This window comes from Xenopus tropicalis, chromosome 3 (genome assembly GCF_000004195.4).
Source record: "Xenopus tropicalis strain Nigerian chromosome 3, UCB_Xtro_10.0, whole genome shotgun sequence".
NCBI lineage: Eukaryota > Metazoa > Chordata > Amphibia > Anura > Pipidae > Xenopus > Xenopus tropicalis.
The window spans coordinates 28,135,282-28,154,514 of NC_030679.2; the positions used below are offsets into that span (position 1 = coordinate 28,135,282).

The window sequence follows — 19,233 nt, forward strand, 5'->3', positions numbered from 1 at the left end:
TTCTTTTGAAAACTGGCAGATTTCAGAGGTCCGTTGTGTGGTCTGAATAAATACCTATCTACCCATATGTGTATTTTTTATATGATTATTCAGTAAAATAAAAAGTTGTATCTGTTGTGTCTATATGTCTGTAACATTAATGGAAAATCCTCCATTAATGATAATGTTCCCTTCTGTTTGCACACCAAAGCATTCAGTTTGGAATACTGAAAAGTTAAATAGGTAGTAGTTTAGAAACTTGCAGCTTATCTAACAAGATCATTTAATAACTATAGCAGCATATATTAAGACACATTTGTCATCAAAATAATGTAACATTAGATTACTACATTACTTTTGAAGGTACTAATATGCCATGATAATGATAAGAACACTATCTTAGAACTGGCATGCTCATATGCAGGCCTAGAATAATGGTCATAGATGTTCATTGGCCTACTGCATTTTGTGTGATTGAGTGACTAAAAACTAAATATCATGGTAACTCCAGAGTAAACAGTGATAAACAACATTAACTTATTCAATGACTAACTTCTAGCATTAAATGGTACAGTGACTCCTTGCATTCAATGGCTTACTAGCTCCCTGAATTAATTAACGCAATGCTTTGCAGCATCTCCAAGCATGGGTCCACAGTGACCCATGGAATTAAATGACCCAGTGTCCTTCAGAATAAAAAGGCAGGAACACTCACATTAAATAGTATTGTGTCTACCAGGATTAAAAAACACAATGATGCACAGAGTTAGGTGCAAGAGTCAAAGAAAGAGTTTGTTTGTTGCAGCCACCCTTCTAAATTCTTAGCCTCCAATTTGCAAAAATATTGAGAATTTACAAACTGGACCCTTTGTAATAAATTAAAATAAAACATAAAAAAGTATGAATGTAAAAAAAAACTACTAAACTACTGAAATACTTTCCACAGACGTATATTTTAAAACAATCTACTATTGGAGCTATTAATAATTCGTACTCAACCTACCCCAAAACACCATTAAAGACACAAATTAAACAGCAAAACAATTAGGAACAGATTCCCAGGTGCAAAATTTGCCCAGAGTTTATAAATGAGCCCCAAAATTGTTTACTAGAATAAGTTCTCTGCTCATTGAGCAATAAATCAGTGTTTTTCTTTTAATAAACCAGTTTCAGCCTTCAAGTGAAGGCCTTTTTATTATTCACAACATGAAGGTGAAGAACATATTACACATTACTTCACAGAAAGAATATTTGGCCATTTACATCAGTCCAAACTTTATTTATCATCTATTTTACCTACTACTGTCAAACAAAATGCTAATACAATTCTATAAAAGTACCTTTGATTATAATATAACACAAAACCTGTTCTTGATAAGAAAAGGAGATTAAACAAACATGTCTTGTATTCTTCTAATGAATCTCTATGTCAAAATAAACCCACAATGTTAATACCAACTACAAACATAACTGTTTTGATCAACACTGAGTGCTGAGGGGTTGGATGAGAACCAAAGCTCAGGGGAGACAGGTTTACAAAGTTTTAATAATATAAAAAACATTATAGAAATAAACTAATTTAGATGACTAAAGAGTAAGGTAAGTAAAGTACACCTCTCATAAAAAATTAAGTGACTGCACACAAAATACAAATAAGCAACTGCACTAAGTAAATATCTTAGTATTTAGAGGTTATTTCCCAGAAAATTATGGCAACAATGTTTTCTGCATGACTTTATTTTAACTGTAGAAATGAATTTGAAAGGAACATGTTTGTGTTACCTGTGCAACTATGGTTTTTTAAAGGTAACAGCAAAAACATATAGGAAATATAATTAATACTGATTGTTTTACCTGATTTACCCCATAAATATGGGCCAACATTGTTGGTTTGTTTTCATATAAAAAAATCATTTACCTGGGGAATATCCATAGGTGTCATAAAATCGTTTCTTTCAGAAGCAGAAGGGAAACAAGCTTGATAACACTGCCCTTGTGACTCTGGGGGAACCATCCTCACTTCCATGTATTTTAAAGTCCCGTCTGTGTTCAGGTAAAGAGTTGGTTTATACTGGTCTGTGTAATGGTTGGTCTGGAATTTGCTTGAAAAACAAAATCCACAGCTGCTTCCATAATTGTCCCTTTTTAAGCATTTCACAAGCAAGATAAGGAAAGTAATAAGGGAAACTAAACTTATGGCAACCAGTGAAATGATTAAATACAAAGTCAAATTTGGGGATGTTTGAGAATGTGGTATCATGTCCTGAGAATGTGGTAACTCTTGGGCAATGTTTTCAACAGAATTTATAATCACTGTAACAGTTGCTGATAATGCTGGTTCCCCGTGGTCACTGACTGAAATGACAAGGTGCTGCTCAGTATTATCAATTTCAAGGAAACTCCGAATTATCCTTATTTCTCCTGTATACTGAGAAATCTCAAATAAAGTTTGACCTATGGGTTCAACCACCCTGTAGCTAAGCCAGGCATTGTGTCCTGAGTCAGGATCTATTGCAGATATTTTGGTAACCAAATAACCAGCAGAAGCAGATTGCGGAATCTTCTCTTGGGCTATAAATCCCTTTGAATCCCCTGGATACAGCACCGAGGGAGCATTATCATTTGTATCCAAAATAAATATGTGCACAGACACATTTGAAAATAATTTTGGAGATCCAGAATCTTCCACTCTGGCAGTTATAGTAAGAACTTGAAATTGTTCATAGTCAAAAGAACGCTGGGCATAAATATCCCCAGTATTGGAATTGATGAACACAAATGAAGATACAGAAGAGCCATCAATTTGACTTTCACTTATTGAATAAGTCAGATCAGAATTTGATCCAACATCTGGATCAGTGGCAGAGACAGTACATAATAAAGTACCAGGTTCAATGTTTTCCTTTATATGAGCATTGTAAACAGACTGAGAAAAGACTGGGCGATTATCATTAACATCTGAAACATTTAGCAGTATCACAGTCTGATTACTTAAAGCAGGAGAACCTAAATCAGAAGCTGTAAGTTGAATAGTATATTGTGGGGTCTTCTCTCTGTCCAAATGTTCACTAGTCACCAATGAATATCTGTTTTTGAAGGGCTGAATTTTAAAAGGTAAATCTGGTGATACACCCAACTGAACATCTCCATTTTTTCCTGAGTCTTTATCTCTCACAGTGATAAATCCAACGACAGTGCCTATGGGAGCATCTTCAGGCACTTCATTGGCATTAGAGGTAAAAATAATTTCTGGGCTATTATCATTTATATCCTCCACTTCAACTTGAATGAGGCAGCGTCCCTCTTGTCTTGGAGTGCCGCCATCTACTGCTTTGACAAATAACTCATAAAAATGTGTCTTCTCAAAATCCACAAATCCCTTAATATATATTTCCCCTGTGTTTGGATTTAAACCAAATATTCCTTTTGCTGCAGTTGATGTGTGATGATCAAAAAGATAACTAATCTCTGCATTAACTCCCTCATCCAGATCTGTAGCATTTAGCTTCATTACTACTGTTGTTAATGGAAGATTTTCATGTAAAGTAATTTTATAACTTGGCTGATCAAACACTGGGGCATTGTCATTAACATCTAGAACTATGATAGTTATCTGGGTAGAACCAGACCTTGGTTGTTCTCCCCCATCAAATGCAGTAAGCAATAGTTCATGTTGCCCCTTTTCCTCTCGATCTAATTTTTTTTCAAGTACTAATTCTGCAATGAGTGTCCCATCCTTCAGATTCTTTACAGACAATGAAAAGAATGGGTTTGGGTTAATCTTGTACTGGTTAATACCATTGATTCCTACATCTGAATCCTCAGCAGTATCTAGAGGAAATCTAACACCTGGATTTGCAAATACCTCTGTAATTTGAATAATCTGATTATCTGATAAAAAAGAGGGGGAGTTATCATTAACATCTAATATTTCTATATCTACACTAAATAGTTCAAAAGGCTTTTCAATGCCTAGCTCCAAAGGCAATAAACAGCTAAAGCTGGAACCACACAGGCTCTCTCTGTCGATCCTATCTCTGACAGTCAAAGCTCCGGTTTTCTGGTCAACAAAAAAATATCGATCATTTGCACCAGATCTTAAACTCAGTCTGCGTTTCTCAATATCTGCCAGGTTTAACCCCAGATCCTGAGCCACATTCCCTACCAATGTTCCTGGCTCTGACTCCTCTGCAATAGAATATCGAAGCTGCCCAGAGACCCAGCCCCAGCTATAAAGGAAATAGAAATATACTACTTGCCATTTCCAATCCTTTCCTGGGCTTTGGAAGTCCATATCTTAGATCCCTTTATTAAAATATAAAAGAATATAGATCCTTTTAAAAAGCCATGAATCTTCTGTTTTGATGTTGATCCTTTGACAAGAAAAAGCCTTTAGAGTATCCCTGGGATTTTCATAGCAACAGCAGCGTATTCTTTGTTAGTCAGTGAAAAGATGGGAGGGTGCTTTTTGTGAGTCAGAGGGAGGAGTATGGAGGTATAACATGGCGAATAGCTGAAAAATGGTCTAGGTAAAAACTAGTTGACAAGATTGCCCTCTCCTGGCCAAAAGTGTTCATTTCACCAAATATTTCATACAAAAAAATTTATGAGTTTATTTGCAAAATTATTATAGATGTTTAGGAATATAGTTAATGTTAATGTAAACAACAGTTTTCCTAACAAATTAAAGAAAAGGCACATTATAGTGCATGTTCTACATAATGTAGAACTGCACCTTATCATTCATATCATTATTATAGTTAAGTCTTGAAAAATTACTAATATTAAATAAAATATTGACAATACAGAATCTTATTACTGATTTGCTTATTGACAGGACTGTGTCCAGTGAAACTGCAGAATCTTAATAGATCTTAGTATGGACAAAATACAATATAAGCAGAACTCTGGGCATTTCTGGCAAATTGCACAGGCTTCACCCACATTTAGAGGCAGATAAGCAGTTACACTCAATAAAAGCATGTTTGTACAGAATCTGTCCAGTCTGCATCTCAAAATGATACAATGATCCAGCTGTAGATTCTCCCCACATTAAATGGCACAAGGGTTGATTCACTAAAGGTCGATGAAACGTGAGTTATTTATAGCATGCGTTAAAAATTTTATCGCATCTAATTTTCCGCGATTCAATGAAAGCACACTTGCGTTAAATTACGCGCGATGGCTGCTTGCGTTATTTTAGTTGTGAAGACTATTTTCGGACTATTTGATGGAACGAACGCTAATCAACGCACCGCATACAAATATTTGCCGCGTGCGAAAAAACACACGTCATGTTAGCCATACATGCCAATACTTTCGGAAAATTACTGTTCTGAAAATGCCCATTTCCCTGCAAACTGGAGGCTGCATCACTCTAGGGCCAACACAGACTTGAATAAATCCCACTGCAAAGACCATATTGTGTTGCCAAAAGCTCATTAACTGTACTTTTCTATAATTACTGCCTGCCTCAAGTAGGTGTTAATTTTCGCATAGACTAATGCGATATTTACCGTGTCTAAGTGTTTGTGAATCATGCGTTAGTGTTATTGCGGCACGCAAATAAATGAATGCGGTAAAATTAACGCATTCGGTAGTGAGTAAATTAACACATGCGATATGCGACTTAAAGCGTGCGGTAATACTGCGAATCGTGAGTTAACTTTTGCATCTATTTTAACGCAAAAAAGTGTGCGATAAAACTTATCGACCTTTGGTGAATCAGCCCTACAGTGAGAACTAGCTTCAAATGGTCCAGAGATCCACAGTCTTATATAGTAACTTTCAGTGCTAAATAGCTTAGTGAGTCAGAGCATTTGTGATTATAAAGCCCAAAATGTTTTTTTAAACTTACTATAAATCTTAGCTGTCAATCATATATTTCCTCACATGGGCTATAGTTGGGCACATACATCAGGAGCTCCTTTTAGGGCATACACAATTTGGGGATGATACAAAGCCTGCCTAATTTTGTAAGTAGCATGTATTTTGTTCAATTTAAATAATAGTGCAAGATTTGAATTTATTTCTTAGGGTGACATGTGCGCTTTAAAGTCACAGAGCCTCTTATAGTAATAAAGGCACAGAGACTTCCACTATTAAAAGGCAAAGTTATACACAGAATTAAGTGATTTACAGCTTTAAATGTAGAGTGACCTACAGCATTAAATGGCACCCAGAATTAAAAGCATGGTAACGCATAGCATTGTAAGCATCACATGGTTTAGTGATCCCAAGAATTAATTGATTCCTAACAAAATGGATGTAACCTCACATCAGTGGGCTACCAGGAAAAAATACTCATAACCAATCCTTGTTTTACTGATATACTGTGTATTGATATACTGGAATGAAGCATACTTATCTGTCAAGAATGCTACATATAATTTATGTAATGTAATTCTCCGATTCTTTCCTCCAGTTAGAAGTTCCATTTTGCATGACTAACCTTAGGGCCTTATGATTACTGGAGCCTACAGGCTGAAACAATCATTACTGAAATGATGCATGAGTTTCTGAATTCATGGCTGGTTTCTGCTCCAGTTAGCTTGTTATATGTGTTTTTTTTCCCCAAACAGGTTTAAAAAAACCTAAAACCTAAAACCTGACAAATATTTTTTTTTTTTAAAAACACCTAGCTAAATTTGAGCAGAAACTAGGAGTGAGTTCAGAAACTCACACAAGGTTTCAGTTATGATAGATTGAGTCAAAAGGCTTCAGCAAGCAAAAATAAGGCCCTTAGGGGCTGATTTACTTACCCACGAACGGGTCGAATGGAGTCCGATTGCGTTTTTTTCGTAATGATCGGTACTTTGCGATTTTTTCGTATGTTTTGCGATTTTTTCGGATTCTTTACGAATTTTTCGTTACCAATACGATTTTCGTATTCGTATTCGTTTGCGAAAAAATCGCAAAACATACGAAAAAGTCGCAAAATGTTCGTTTTCAAGTCGGAACTTTTCCAATTCGGGTCGGATTCGTGGGTTAGTAAATCAGCCCCTTAGTGTTGGTTGTGTGAATAAATCTTTTGCTTGGTTTTGCAGAATGGAACTTTTCAGAGAAACTTCTATGCCAGACAGAAAGAACAGTTGAAGCCCAGACATCCTAAAGGCATACTTTAGATGTGGTGGAATTGTCAGCAGAGAGCCTTCACCCAAATCTCTTACCCCCACTCATTCTATATCAGGTTGGTACTGGAACCACTTCACCTATCTGCATTTGGTAGGCTCTGTATTATGTGAGACTTATTTTAAATCAAAATTTCCCCCAAGCATAGAACCAAATACAGAAATCCACCTTAAAGGAGAAGGAAAATCATTTTGGCATTTTACTGTAGTGTCACCTAAAACACTATATTTATTCTGCAGAAAGTATTACCATACCTGAGTAAAGAGCCCTAGAAGCTTTCTCTGTTTGCTTAAGATAGCAGCTGCTATTTTAGCTTGGTCTTCATAGCTTCCTGCTATAGCTCTAGCCGTTATAGCTCAGATTACACATTCCTTAGGGAGGGGGGAGTGAGTTTTATGAATTCTTATGGGGTGGGGAGCAGGAGAAGGGAGAGAGGAGAGAACTGGGCAGCCTCTGGCCCTGGGAATGAAGGATTTTTCTGAGAAAGGAAGTCAGACACTCTAAGAACATGTTTACAAAAAAGGAGACAAGAAATCCTGTGTTTCTTTTGATAGAGGACTCAGTGCAGCGTTTCTGTGAGTGCTTATGGCTGTATTTACATAGACCTTTCTGATAATGCTTTGTTAGTTTTTACCTTTCCTTCTACTTTAAACAAGGGCAATGCATTTTTAAGGTAAACTGCTAAACAGTTCTTGGCACATACAATAAATTCATACATTCATTCTGCAGAAATATTTATCGATAAGAGATTTCGAAAAATAATTCTGTTACCTTGCTAAATGCTATTAATGAACTTAATAAAGGACTATATAATAACTGTAGCTGGTATATGATTACAATGCCCATTATAAAATAATCTATTATTGAAACCCTGAATAATTCCAACTTCCCCCCTAGAAACACACATAACTAGTGGAACTTTTTTTTAATGAATAGAACACAAGCCGTTCAAAACTCTGTAAAGCACTGCAAAGAATGAAGATACTATATGAAAAAATAAATAATACATGAGGGGTGCAAATAACATTTGCACAGTTTCAGTTTCTAAGGGAAGGCATATTCATTATTATCTATAAGATATCTTTAGCATACTAATTTAGAACATGTTATACAGCATTATATTGAGAGAATTCTTATGGGGGGGAGCAGGAGAAGAGAGAGAGTAGAGAACTGGGCAGCCTCTGGCCCTGGGAATGAGGGATTTTTCTGAGAAAGGAAGTCAGACACCCTAAGAACGTGTTTACAAAAAGGAGACAAGAAATCCTGTTTAGAACATGTTATACAGCACTATATTGAGATCATGTTTAATGATTCACATCTTTCTGTGCCACATTTATGAGCTAATTTCCAAAGCAAAGTTAATGAAAACCAAAAACAATAGGTTCTGGGTGATATATATTTGATTTGCAATAAATAACCCATCCTATTACTAGTAAACTACTAGTAATAAAACAGCATTCTGTTATCAAAAAACAAAAGTTTTTGAATAACTGTCAACTTGGCAACACAGAGGGGATCTTGTGATTAAATTTACAAAGAAGAGTAGTAAATAGTTCAATGAATTTAAAATAGAAATTGCAGCAACTTTAGCATTGTTACCAGAAAGACAACAACTACAACTTGCAACTTACATAGTATAATACACTATAATTCCCAATCAAACCACAAATGTTTATGATACAAACTACAAACTACATTTTTATTGAGTTCTGAGGGTTGGATCAAAACAACATTGAGGGAGGGAGGTTTACACCATTCAAAACAAATAAAAAATAGATTTTTATGAAATTATGGGGCCCATTTACTAAATAATTTTGAGATAAATTTGTATTTTTTCTAAATCATAGAACATTTCAGAATGTATGCGAAAATTTTGTTAAAATTCCATGAGTTTTTTGTGGTTTTTCGGTAAATTCCCACGAAAAAATCGTATTTTGCGCAAAGAATACACAAATTTTGGAATTTGTTAATGCTTTGGTTACACTTTCATTGGGACTATCTTTTCGCCAGGTTTGATCTGTTGAGTCGCAATTGTGATATTTTTATACAAACGATAAAAGCATTGTTGACACATTTTAGAACTACAGCAATGATTGTGCTTACTTCGAAATTATACCATATTGAGTTTCAAGGCCAGAAAAAATTTTTTTTAGTGAATGTGTCCCTAGGTGTTACATAAATCTCTCATTAATATACACTACGATAAACCGCCAAACATGTAGTGACTGCACACAGACTTTAAATGAAGAATCATACTATGTATATTACTGTTTTTCAACTGGGAAAACACTTCCAACATTTCCCTTTAAAAAAACACAATATTGATATAATTATTTAGTGTAACAAAAAATGTATATATATTCTAACAGCAGCAAACATTTGTTTAGAACACAAACATTTTACATTTTCTAATTTCCCAACCACCTTTCAAATGAAATCAACTTCATTTAATAATTATATGCCTATTAAATACAGTATTAAAACATAATTAATAATGATCCTCAAACCTTATTCCATTTATTAATATTGGTCACAAATGTAGGTTAGTTTTCAGATAAAAATATATTTTACCTGGGGAAAATTCAGTGTTTTCGTAAAAGTAGAATCATTGTTTTCAGAAGCAGAAGGGAAACAAGCTTGATAACACTGCCCTTGTGACTCTGGGGGAACCATCCTCACTTCCATGTATTTTAAAGTCCCGTCTGTGTTCAGGTAAAGAGTTGGCTTATACTGGTCTGTGTAATGGTTGGTCTGGTATTTGCTTGAAAAACAAAATCCACAGCTGCTTCCATAATTGTCCCTTTTTAAGCATTTCACAAGCAAGATGAGGAACGTAATAAGTGAAACTAAACTTATGGCAACCAGTGAAATGATTAAATACAAAGTCAAATTTGGGGATGTTTGAGAATTTGGGATTAAATCCTGAGAATGTGGTAACTCTTGAGCAATGTTGTCAACTGAATTTATAATCACTGTAACAGTCGCTGATAATTCTGGTTCCCCGTGGTCACTGACTGAAATGACAAGATGTTTCTCAGTATTATCCGATTCAAGGAAACTTTGAATTATCCTTATTTCTCCTGTATACTGAGAAATCTCAAATAAACTTTGACCTATGGGTTCAACAATCCTGTAGCTAAGCCAGGCATTGTGTCCGGAGTCAGGATCTATCGCAGATATTTTGCTAACCAAATAACCAGCAGAAGCAGACTGTGGAATCTTCTCTTGGGCTATAAATCCCTTGGAATCCCCTGGATACAGCACCGTGGGAGCATTATCATTTGTATCCAAAATAAATATGTGCACAGACACATTTGAAAATAATTTTGGAGATCCAGAATCTCCCACTCTGGCAGTTATAGTAAGAACTTGAAATTGTTCATAGTCAAAAGAACGCTGGGCATAAATATCCCCAGTATTGGAATTGATGTACACAAATGAAGATACAGAGGAGCCATCAATTTGACTTTCACTTACTGAATAAGTCAGATCAGAATTTGATCCAACATCTGGATCAGTGGCAGAGACAGTACATAGTAAAGTACCAGGTTCATTGTTTTCTTTTATATGGGCATTGTAAACAGGCTGAGCAAAAACTGGACGATTATCATTGACATCTGAAACATTGAGCACTATTACTGTCTGATTACTTAACATTGGTGATCCTAAATCAGAAGCTGTAACATGAATTGTATATTGTGAGGTCTTCTCTCTGTCCAAATGTTCACTAGTCACCAATGAATATTTGTTTTTAAAGGGTTGAATTTTAAAAGGCAAAGTTGATAATACATCCAACTGAACCTCTCCATTCTTCCCTGTGTCTTTATCTCTCACAGTAATAAATCCGACCACAGTTCCTATGGGAGCATCTTCAGGCACTTCATTGGCATTAGAGGTAAAACTTATTTCTGGGCTATTATCATTTATATCCTCCACCTCAATCTGGATGATGCAGCGTCCCTCTTGTCTTGGAGTGCCGCCATCTACTGCTTTGACATATAACTCATAAAAATGTGACTCTTCAAAATCCACAAATCCCTTAATATATAATTCCCCTGTGTTTGGATTTAAATCAAATATTTCTTTTGCTGCAGTTGATGTGTGATGATCAAAAACATAAATAATTTCAGCATTAACTCCCTCATCCAGATCTGTAGCATTAAGCTTCATAACCACTGTCCTTAATGGGAGATTTTCAAGTAAATTGATTTTATAACTTGGCTGATCAAACACTGGGGCATTGTCATTAACATCTAAGACAATGATTGTAATTTTGGTAGAACCAGATCTTGTTTGTTCTCCCCCATCAAATGCAGTAAGCAATAGTTCATGTTGCCCTTGTTCCTCCCTATCTAATTTTTTTTCAAGTACTAATTCTGGAATAAGTATCCCATCCTTCCGATTCTTTACAGACAATGAAAAGAATGGGTTTGGGTTAATCTTGTACTGTCTTATGTCATTGATTCCTACATCAGAATCATGAGCAGTATCTAAAGGAAATCTAATACCTGGATTTGCAAATATCTCTATAATTTGTAGAATTTGATCAGCAGATGAAAAAGAGGGGGAGTTATCATTAATATCTAATATTTCTATATCTACACTAAACAGTTCAAAAGGCTTTTCAATGCCTAGCTCCAAAGGCAATAAACAGCTTAAGCTGGAACCACACAGGCTCTCTCTGTCGATCCTATCTCTAACAGTCAAAGCTCCGGTTTTCTGGTCAACAATAAAATATCGGTCATTTGCACCAGATTTTAAACTCAGTCTGCGTTTCTCAATATCTGCCAGGTTTAACCCCAGATCCTGAGCCACATTCCCTACCAATGTTCCTGGCTCTGACTCCTCTGCAATAGAATATCGAAGCTGCCCAGAGACCCAGCCCCAGCTATAAAGGAAATAGAAATATACTACTTGCCATTTCCAATTCTTTCCTGGGCTTTGGAAGTCCATATCTTAGATCCCTTTATTAAAATGTAATAGAATATAGATCCTTTTAAATATCCATGGATCTTCTGTTTTTATGCTGATCCGTTGGCAACAAAAAAAGCCTTTAAAATATCCTTGGGATTTTCATAGCAACAGCAGCCTATTCTTTGTTAGTCAGTGAAAAGATGGGAGGGAGCTTTTTGTGAGTCAGAGGGAGGAGTGTGGAAAAATGGTCTAGGTAAAAACTAGTTGACAAGATTGCCCTCTCCTGGCCAAAAGTGTTAATTTCACCAAGTATTTTTAGCTAAAAAATGAAGAGTTTATTTGATTTATTATTACAGCAATTGAGTCATTACAGGCAATAAAATGATTTCCTATACTAAAAGCTAAATAAAATATGTGTTCTGAGTAATGTAGGACTGGATATTTTCTTTCATATAATTTTGTAGTTAAGTCTTAAGAAAGTACTAATATCAAGCACAATGTCGACAATACAGAATCGTAGGGAATCACATGGACAGGACTGGATTAAGGGCCCCATGAAACTGGAGAATATTAATTGATTTTTGCATGGACAAAATACAGTATAGCGGAACTCTTTGGGTTTTGCTAGCAATTTGCACAGGTTTTACTCACATTTAGATACAAATAAGCAGTTAAACTCAATAGAAACATGTTTTGTACAGGATAAATCCAGTCTGCAGCTCAAAACAATACAGTAATACCCCACATTAAATGGCACAGTAACTAATAGCATGAAATGGTCTAGGGACCCACATACAGTATAGTAACTACCAGCATTAAAACATACAGTGTTCCACAGAATTTTAGGGTACAGTAACTTTCAGTACTTAATAGCATAGTGCCATGTAGCATGTAATTGGGACCTGTCACCAAAATTAAAAAGAGTATAATAAAAACTATTTTACAATTAAAAATGAAACCCAAATTGTTTTTTTTAATGTTATATAAATCTTGCTGTCAATCATATATTTCTTTCTTTATCACTTTACATACTGCATTTGCCTTTCCACTCCTTAAATTCCTTCTCCCTCCTAATGTTTATAAATTCACATGGGCTCTACTTAGGCATATACACCAGGAACTCCTTTTAGCCCATGCACAATTTTGGGATGTTGCATAGCCTACCTTGATAATTTATACAAAATGGCACCTGCCTGCATCCTGTAATTGTGGATTTCAAAGAAACCAAACCTCTGCCTCTGCAAACCTCTGCATTTCACCATTGGTGAATGGTTTTGTGAAAAATTTTGGAGAGAAAATTTGTGGTTGCGTCAAAATAGGCGCAGTCACGTAAAAATAAAACGCTGCGGTAGAGTAAAAAGGGTGCACTTACATCAAAATAGTATGCATCAAAACAGTTGTGCACATCAAAAAAGATGTATGGCACCTGCGTTTCACAAGTTTTTTGTTCCTTCATGAATTTTTCACAGAAGGGAAACGGGACTGATTCGCTCATCACTAGTTGGCACTATGGCCACTTCACCTACCTGCACGTGCAGCTCTGTTCCTTACTGTTAGTAACTGGGCACACTTCTACAGCCCAGGCATGGAGGACAGATCATACCATGAGAGAGGAAAATTATATTTTTCCTATTCCAGTGGCAAGGGCCTATTAGATTAATGGGGCCTAGAGGTGAAGCGCCATTCACCTCATTGTTTACTGTCATTGGAGACTTCAGTTATAAAGACTGCTGGTATTTATTGTGAAATGATAATTATGCTTACATAGGTACTTTAAAAAGAATGATGCCGCTATAAAAATAAAGAATAGATAAATAACTGAGAAGTAATAAAGGTTGATTCGACTAGTAACACAATGGCAGTTTAAAGTAGAGAAGTATAACAGACACTATGGGACTCATTTAGTAATATTGCGTAAATATACAATAGCAATTGTTTCCTTTTACTGTTGTCCTTGCAGTTATCTCAACAAAGATAACTGGTTGCAATGGGTTACTGCCAAGGTACAAAAAAATGGTATTTTTTCTAAACTTTAGAACAGTTCGTACTGTTAACGATAACATAGTTAAAAATTTACAACTTTTTCTTGATATGTTGGTTATTGCACAAAAAAGTCGCACTTTTCGTATTTTGCGCAACAAAGGAAAATTTTCAGAATTCATTCAAGCTTTGGTATTGTGACTATTTTTTGGCCAGGTTGGAGCTGCAGAGTGCTATTGGGTCCTATGGAAGGCTTCCAAAATCATGCATTGAAGTTTCAAAGTCAGAAAGGTTTCACGCCGTTTATGATCATTCGGATACAAAAATGTTGTAACTTTCAGATCACAACCACAAAATTTTCGTATGACCACGACACAAATTTTCACACAATTTACGCACATCAGAAATTATCATGGTTGCTCCAAATGTTTTCCAATCATTCTTTTAACAATCCCAAATTTGTGCTTTGATAAACCTGCCCATTTGAATCTATGTACATTTTCATTTTGCTAACCCTTCTTCTTAAAATAATTGTTGTGCGGTAGTGTTTTATATACAGTATTGGCAAATTTTGCTATCATCTACTGTAAATTATCTGGGGTGATAAATAAATATTTGAATAACATTTTCAGTTTTTAAGGAAAGGTATATTTATTATTATTATTATTATTTATATTCTATAACATATCTATGGCATATACGTATAGAACATGTTACACAACACTAAAGCGAGAGAACATTTAATAATTCACATCGGTCTCTGCCACATTTATGATCTAAGTTCCATACCATAGTGAATCTAATCCATCAACAAAAGGGTAATTTCAAACAGAAAGAATTAATCCACTTGCATGTCTTTTGGGAAACATACCGTATATACTCGAGTATAAGCCGATCCGAGTATAAGCCGAGGTACCTAATTTTACCTAAGAAAACTGGAAAAACTTATTGACTCGAGTATAAGCCTAGGCATCCATTTCTTTTAACACACCTGCACAAAATGCTATCATCATCATGGAAGATAGAGAAAACATTGCAGATGAAAAAATAATATATTAATAAAATAGATAAATAAATTGGGCATTTTCTCCACCTGTGTATTTCGGCCATCTGAGAAGCATCCAGAACCACCCTTGAGTTTGGCAAAACAACATACAGTATATCCAGTCTCTCAAACACTCAAAATGACCAGCCATAAGAAAACTGGCTTGTGTTAAGCCACCTTAGTTTGTGCAACATTATTGTATTTAATTAGCCCTGGTAATGCAAAGACTTTAGCACAGTGAGACACAGTGACAGAAGTACTGTATAAAAAGACAGGACAGGCCAGTATAAAGGTCACACAGCAATAGGAAATAATGTACACATTGGCATATGGATCATACATTTCTAGGCTCTGGTGCAGTTGGTAAACTACAGATCTCGCCTTAAATGGTCGCTGGGGGAACACTGGGAGTTGTAGTACATATCAGCCGTAGCTTTAGGAAAGCCTGCCCCAGTAGTTCATTGCAAGAGTGAATACAGTAGGTGAATAACTTACATCCATGCAGTAGAGGGAAGGAAGGGAGGCGATGCTGGCTCTCCGGGCAAATCTGTGGCTAGAACTTCTAGTAATATGTTATTAAGTTGATATACTTTAAGCGCCTGCGGTCCCCCTTTTAATATTGCAGCAGGGGAACGAGCCAAAACGCCGCGCCTGCGCACTGGCGCTGAGAGAGCGCGCAACGGATGCCCGGCGCTGGATACGCGATATGTGATTGCACCCGATGGCTGCAAAGGTAGTGAATCCCCTAAATAGAGAGAGATGGATTCGGTGGGGTGGCTTTGCTTCCTCCGCAGTAATAAACGAATGTCTAGGGGGGGGTAGGGGTGGTGTTTTGCGAGCGCACAAACATACTTGCACTTGCGAGCGAGTGCCGGGAGAATGTAACTACCGTATACACTCTAGTATAAGCCGAGGGTGCCTTTTTGAGCACATTATTAATGCTGAAAAACTCGGCTTATACTCGAGTATATACGGTACATTTGATTTGCAAAGAAGTAAATTGATAAATCAAAAAGCAATCATAACTCATCTTTGATAATGAAGTTTGGTAAATAAATGATGTGATAAAACAGTTCTGTTATCCATAAACAACAAGCCATTTAAATGGGAAACTAAAAGATAGTTTATGAATTACTAAGAGATGTTACATAAATCTATCATATTTTACATGCTAATTGTACAAGCACCATTCTGATTAAAGCAACTTTAATTATTATTGCCCTATGAAATAAAGTATTGGAAACATAATAAATAATGATTCTAAAACCTGATTAACTCATTTACATTAGAAAAAAAAGGAATTACCTGGGGAAAATTCATTGTTCTCATGGAAGTAATATCATTATTTTCTGAAGCAGAAGGGAAACAAGCTTGATAACATTGCTCTTGAGACTCTGGAGGAACCATCCTCACTTCCATGTATTTTAAAGTCCCGTCTGTGTTCAGGTAAAGAGTTGGTTTATACTGGTCTGTGTAATGGGTGGTCTGGTATTTACTTGAAAAACAAAACCCACAGCTGCTTCCATAATTGTCCCTTTTTAAGCATTTCACAAGCAAGATGAGGAATGTAATAAGTGAAACTAAACTTATGGCAACCAGTGAAATGATTAAATACAAAGTCAAATTTGGGGATGTTTGAGAATTTGGGATCAAGTCCTGAGAATGTGGTAACTCTTGTGCAATTTTGTCAACAGAATTTATAATCACTGTAACAGTCGCTGATAATGCTGGTTCCCCGTGGTCACTGACTGAAATGACAAGGTGCTGCTCTGTAGTATCCATTTCAAAGAAACTTCTAACTGCCCTTATTTCTCCTGTATACTTTGAGATCTCAAATATCGTCTGACCTATGGGTTCAACAATCCTGTAGCTAAGCCAAGCATTGTGTCCGGAGTCAGGATCTATTGCAGATATTTTGCTAACTAAATAACCAGCAGAAGCAGACTGTGGAATCTTCTCTTGTGCTATAAATCCCTTTGAATCCCCTGGATACAGCACCGAGGGAGCATTATCATTTGTATCCAAAATAAATATGTGCACAGACACATTTGAAAATAATTTTGGAGAACCAGAATCTTCCACTCTGGCAGTTATAGTAAGAACTTGAAAAAGTTCATAGTCAAAAGAACGCTGGGCATAAATATCCCCAGTATTGGAATTGATGTACACAAATGAAGATACAGAAGAGCCATCAATTTGACTTTCACTTATTGAATACTTCAGATCAGAATTTGATCCAACATCTGGATCAGTGGCAGAGACAGTACATAATAAAGTACCAGGTTCATTGTTTTCCTTTATATGAGCATTGTAAACAGACTGAGAAAAGACCGGACAATTATCATTGACATCTGAAACATTAAGCACTATCACAGTCCGATTACTTAAAGCAGGAGAACCTAAATCAGAAGCTGTAACTTGAATAGTATATTGTGAGGTCTTCTCTCTGTCCAGATGTTCACTAGTCACCAATGAATATCTGCTTTTAAAGAATTTAATCTTAAAAGGCAAATTTGATGAAACATCCAACTGAACTTCTCCATTTTTCCCTGAGTCTTTATCTCTCACAGTAATAAATCCGACCACAGTTCCTATGGGAGCATCTTCAGGCACTTCATTCGTATTTGAGGTAAAAATAATTTCCGGGCTATTATCATTTATGTCCTCCACTTCAACATGGACAAGACACCGTCCCTCTAGTTGTGGTGTGCCTCCATCTATTGCTTTGATGTATAACTCATAAAAATGTGACTCTTCAAAATCCACTAATCTTTTAATAAATATTTCCCCTGTCTCGGGATTCAAATCAAATACCTGTTTTGCAGCAGTTGATGTGTGATGATCAAAAAAGTAACTAATTTCAGCATTAACTCCCTCATCTAGATCTGTGGCATTAAGCTTCATAACCACTGTCCTTAATGGGAGGTTTTCAAGTAAATTGATTTTATAACTCGGCTGATCAAACACTGGGGCATTGTCATTAACATCTAGAATTATTATTGTTATTTGGGTAGAACCAGACCTTGGTTGTTCTCCCCCATCAAATGCAGTAAGCAATAGTTCATGTTGTCCCTTTTCCTCTCTATCTAATTTTTTTTCGAGTACTAATTCTGCAATGAGTGTCCCATCCTTCCGATTCTTTACAGACAATGAAAAGAATGGGTTTGGGTTAATCTTGTACTGGCTAATACCATTGATTCCTACATCTGAATCCTCAGCAGTATCTAAAGGAAATCTAACACCTGGATTTGCAAATATCTCTGTCATTTTTATTATTTGATCATCTGATGAAAAAGAGGGGGAGTTATCATTAATATCTAATATTTCTATATCTACACTAAACAGTTCAAAAGGCTTTTCAATGCCTAGCTCCAAAGGCAATAAACAGCTTAAGCTGGAACCACACAGGCTCTCTCTGTCGATCCTATCTCTAACAGTCAAAGCTCCGGTTTTCTGGTCAACAATAAAATATCGGCCATTTGCACCAGATTTTAAACTCAGTCTGCGTTTCTCAATATCTGCCAGGTTTAACCCCAGATCCTGAGCCACATTCCCTACCAACGTTCCTGGCTCTGACTCCTCTGCAATAGAATATCGAAGCTGCCCAGAGACCCAGCCCCAGCTATAAAGGAAATAGAAATATACTACTTGCCATTTCCAATCCTTTCCTGGGCTTTGGAAGTCCATATCTTAGATCCCTTTATTAAAATATAAAAGAATATAGATCCTTTTAAATATCCATGGATCTTCTGTTTTGATGCTGATCCGTTGGCAACAAAATAAGCCTTTAAAATATCCCTGGGATTTTCATAGCAACAGCAGCCTATTCTTTGTTAGTCAGTGAAAAGATGGGAGGGAGCTTTTTGTGAGTCAGAGGGAGGAGTATGGAGGTATAACATGGCGAACAGCTGAAAAATGGTCTAGGTAAAAACTAGTTGACAAGATTGCCCTCTCCTGGCCAAAAGTGTTCATTTCACCAAATATTTTAGAGAAAAAAATGTATGAGTTTTTTGGTAATATAATTACAGATATTTAGGAATATAGTTGTGTAAACAACAGTTTCCACAACAAAATGATTGGCTGTATTGAACAAAAGGCACATTAAAGTGATTATTAGTGTTAATAAGTCTTAAAAAAGTACTTATATCAAACACAATGTTTACATCAAAGAATCTTTTAACTGA

At 36.0% G+C, this 19,233-nt stretch overlaps 1 protein-coding gene across 18 annotated transcripts in view; it reads right to left on the minus strand.

Annotated features, from left to right (window-relative positions):
• pcdhga11 (protocadherin gamma subfamily A, 11) overlaps nucleotides 1-19,233 on the minus strand; it is a 264,554-nt gene that overhangs the window by 130,231 nt on the left and 115,090 nt on the right. For 2 of the 18 annotated variants that reach the window (XM_031898050.1, XM_031898048.1), the window contains exon 1: nucleotides 9,682-12,205. The exons of 13 other annotated variants lie outside the window; for them this stretch is intronic. In XM_031898050.1, coding sequence (XP_031753910.1) covers nucleotides 9,682-12,063 — 2,382 coding nt within the window. In that variant the 5' untranslated portion in view covers nucleotides 12,064-12,205. 18 annotated transcript variants of the gene reach the window in all.